At 35.8% G+C, this 3,809-nt stretch overlaps 1 protein-coding gene across 1 annotated transcript; it reads right to left on the reverse strand.

Annotated features, from left to right (window-relative positions):
- Positions 1 to 787: 787 nt before the first annotated feature.
- Positions 788 to 3,344, reverse strand: mtif3 (mitochondrial translational initiation factor 3). The gene is made up of 4 exons (XM_059549729.1): positions 3,156 to 3,344; positions 2,127 to 2,575; positions 1,692 to 1,840; positions 788 to 1,060 (listed from the first exon to the last, which is right to left on the reverse strand). Exons 2-4 carry the CDS (start codon positions 2,572 to 2,574, stop codon positions 839 to 841), a joined length of 819 nt encoding a protein of 272 aa, XP_059405712.1. The 5' UTR covers position 2,575; positions 3,156 to 3,344; the 3' UTR covers positions 788 to 838.
- Between the last annotated feature and the right edge of the window lie 465 nt (positions 3,345 to 3,809).

A 3,809-nucleotide genomic window follows, 5' to 3' on the forward strand; every position in this document is an offset into this window, starting at 1 on the left:
AGAAAAGAAAAATAGCCTAACTTTACAAAAAGATAGAAAATATTACTTTTGTAATTGTTTTGTGTTCCATCCAAGGATTTTATTTGGTGCATAAATTCTATAATTCAACTCTTGTGAAAAACTAATTTGGACTAGGTTTTGTTGAGAAAAAAGGGCTTTAATGCAAATGGATGTGGTGTCAGAACAGAATTACAGTCTATAATGTTCAAGGGAGCATTACATTTTTTTTTCCAAACTCCATACACAGTGAAATGGCTTAGCGAAATCTAGTACAATAGTATACAATAGTACTAATTATTGATCAGCTGAATCAGAAGTTGATGAAATATCAAACAATTGGTGTTTAAAGAATTATATATTTCATATTTTTAATATGAAAATAACATACCTTATTGTCTCTTTTAGCTGAAACCCTGGCCAAAACGCTCCCTGGCATCCTGTCTGAGTGGCACAAAGCAAAAAACAAACATCAAACAAAAACTTCAAATTCACGTGTATCTTCGGTGCCACAAAAGTAGCCAATCAGAAACTACTATGAATCCTCAATTAATTGGTCAGTTGCATTCTTCAGCTCTGACTTCCCAGAAACCTCCCACAGTTCTGAGCCCATTAAATCAGAGAGCATTGTCAGCCAAACAAAATCAAATGTATTCTGAACTTAATGACCCTGCAAATCCAGTGGTTCACCTTTTAGAACCGCTGTTAGTGTAGAGTCCAGTGGTCTAGACTCATGAGTCATATTACGGTGAACCCAAGTAACTTTCTAAAGCACAATTTCCAAAGCAATAGTTTTTGGAGACTGAAAAAATACACTTTTGTATTGAAATTGCATAGATTTTTATTGTTGTTTAAAGTCATTTGAGTTATGAAGAGATGCTGGGGTCTCTGAGTCATGTTTTAAATTCTTGTTCGAAGTCTCTGCTCCTTTTTTCTGCAGTTCTTTAGCAGAAGCAAGCCGAAGGACACACATGGCAGCACGACCACCACGAACCACTGAAGGTTTTGAAACAAAGCCAACAGGCACTGATATCCTCTCCACCATCTGTGTTAAGACTTTGTCCTGTTTAGAAGGAAAACAAAAAACAAAACAAAAATTATGCAATCGTAAAAAATATTACTATGGCATAAATCATTGTATTGGAACAAACATTAATACACACAATGATTCTCAAAATTATTTATTTTCATCAGTTAACTCATAATCCAGAATGGTAGTCTCACTGGTAAACGATGATTTACACAGCCTTACAGCTCAGATAGCTCACATTTTTTGTATGGAAGATGTATATAAATGCTATGAAATTAAGAGCTGCATATATTGGCTGGTAATACACAGCACAGAAGGTAGAAAGTCACTTTCCAGAATCTTAACATTCTCTGTTCTTCTGTAGTGGAATAAACTGCCAAAACTGGCAATTGCTCACACTGCTCTTTATTTGTTAGTTTCTCTGGTAAACTTGTCCCATAGACTTCCACCATATGCATATTTATGTAAAGAAAAGTTATTACTATATGCAGTGTCAGAGACAAGATATTTGTAATTAGTCTTGTTTGGATTCTGGGACATTCCTTCAACTAAAGACTTTCTTTGTGCACAGTGAAACACTATTCACTTTAAACAACAAACATAGCTGATGGACAACTGAAAAATAGACGGAATTACTAAACAAATGCATATTCTGTTTCCATACCAGTGGTGTGCCACCGTCAGTTCCTGCTCTGATGGTGAGTCTGACGTGGTTGTTTTTTTCCAGCCAGCTGACAACTTGACGCAGTTTAGTGTCCAAGTCACGAAGGGATATATCGGAGGAAAAAATTAGCTCCTTTGATTGGACAAGCCCTGCAGACGCAATAAAAAGTTTCTTCAATGAAGCACAATAAGGAGCTAGAGATACAGAAATCATACATTTGCATGACAAAATAACTAACCCCAAAATGACTTAAGAGCTATAAATAATATAAGAATGTAAATTTTTGGCTCAACTATCACTTAAAGTGATAAAGTATATTTTTTTTAAATATTGGAGAATTGTTGGATATTTGAGTCTGATTCTCACTGTAGTATGACAGCAATATTGCAGCTTTGATCATATATTCAGCTTTTTTTTTTTTGGACTGAAAGGCACCTTTCTTGGCTTTCTGTGTGTCTCGAAGTTTCATCTGCTCTTCGTGGATCTGTTTCCCTTTCATCAGTCTGTATAATGGAGGATCACAATCATCATTTATGGCAACAAGCCTCAGCCCTGTTTCGTCCATCAGTCGTATCACATCAGCACGGTGCATTGTACCCAATTCCTCTCCATCCTCACCCAATAACTGTATATGACGCTGGCCAATCTTCCTACCCACGCTGGCAAAAGTGACTCGTGCTCTCGGGTCCGACTTTTTAGTTTCCTTCTGGAAATCGGACACACTGGTGCTCCCGCCCTCAGTGTCTGTGGAGAAGTGGCAAGAACATGCTGGCCTGAGGGTTGATGGGTTCCTAGCCAGACGTGAGGCAACCAGGCTGACGGGTCGAAGAGGACTGGGGCTTAGTGCCTGACTCAAAACAAACCTCAGGAATCCCAGAGACATCCTAGAAGAAAGTGTCATGAACATTACAAAGAAGGGTCTGTCATATTTTTAGTCCGCCCCAGATTATAATGTCAGTGTACACTACTGGTCAAAAGTTTAAAATAATTCAGTTTTATTTTATTTTATTTTTTTATGTTCTTGAAAGTCATCTCTTCTGGTCAGCAAGGTTGTAAGATTAGGCTACTGTTTTCTATTTGAATATATTTTTAAATGTAAATAAATTATTATTTTGATGCAAAGCTGAATTTACTCCAGTCTTCAGTATCACATGATGCTTTACATTACAGGAATATTAAGAATATATATTACAATTGAGAATGCAGACTTCATGAACATAAGAAACGTATTTCAAAAACATATTAAATTTTTTTTTGTAAAAAAGCTTTTGACCAGTAATGTAAACAAATGAAAAGCGCACAGAATTGGTGAAACCAAACAAGACACTTATTCAAAATTCACCATATAAAAAGCATAAAATACTTTCTCAAAACCATTTACTCCATTATTAAAGTTTTTGATAAGAGTATGGTCCTTTGATTTTAACTAACAAACACAAAACTGACCGAAGCTAAGTTACTTACACTAGACTCGTACGGAACCGACGTCAAGGACGAAGAAAATGATATGAGTCAGATAATTTCAAGACAAATAATCTGGGTCACAAACACAAAATTTGACCTCAGGATGAATAAATAAAAAAGACTTCGCTGACTGACAAACGTATCTTGGCGCACACGTGTGACGTCACGCCAACGCGCCGTTGCATCTTCTTCTTTGGGGTTTGCAGCAGCTGGCATCCAATTTGTTGCATTACTGCCATCTACTGTACTAAATTCCCTTTACTGTCCAGACAGTTTCTTTTAAAAAACCTAATAAACATTTCCTGCATTTCGGTTTCTCTACACATTCTAAAATACTTGAACGCGCCGCTGCAGTGTAATTTAAAATGTTATGTAATTTTCTGAGATTTGTAGGTGACTTTTGGAAAGAAGTGTTGCTTAATAGAAAAAGGTATTTATCGGTATCTTTTGAATAGCCTATTTAACATGCAGCGTGAGAAAAAATAAAGTATAATACTATAGGCTATTACATTTTTACCAGCAGAAAAAATTTGTATAAAATATGCTAGTATATAAAAGACTAGAATTGTTTGTAGAAGGGATATTTTGCGCATGTTATTAGACGTTTGTGTAACAACAACAACAATAATAAATAGCCTAGTTCATTTTAATTTG

The sequence above is a fragment of the Carassius carassius genome, chromosome 5 (genome assembly GCF_963082965.1).
Source record: "Carassius carassius chromosome 5, fCarCar2.1, whole genome shotgun sequence".
NCBI classification, from domain to species: Eukaryota; Metazoa; Chordata; class Actinopteri; order Cypriniformes; family Cyprinidae; genus Carassius; species Carassius carassius.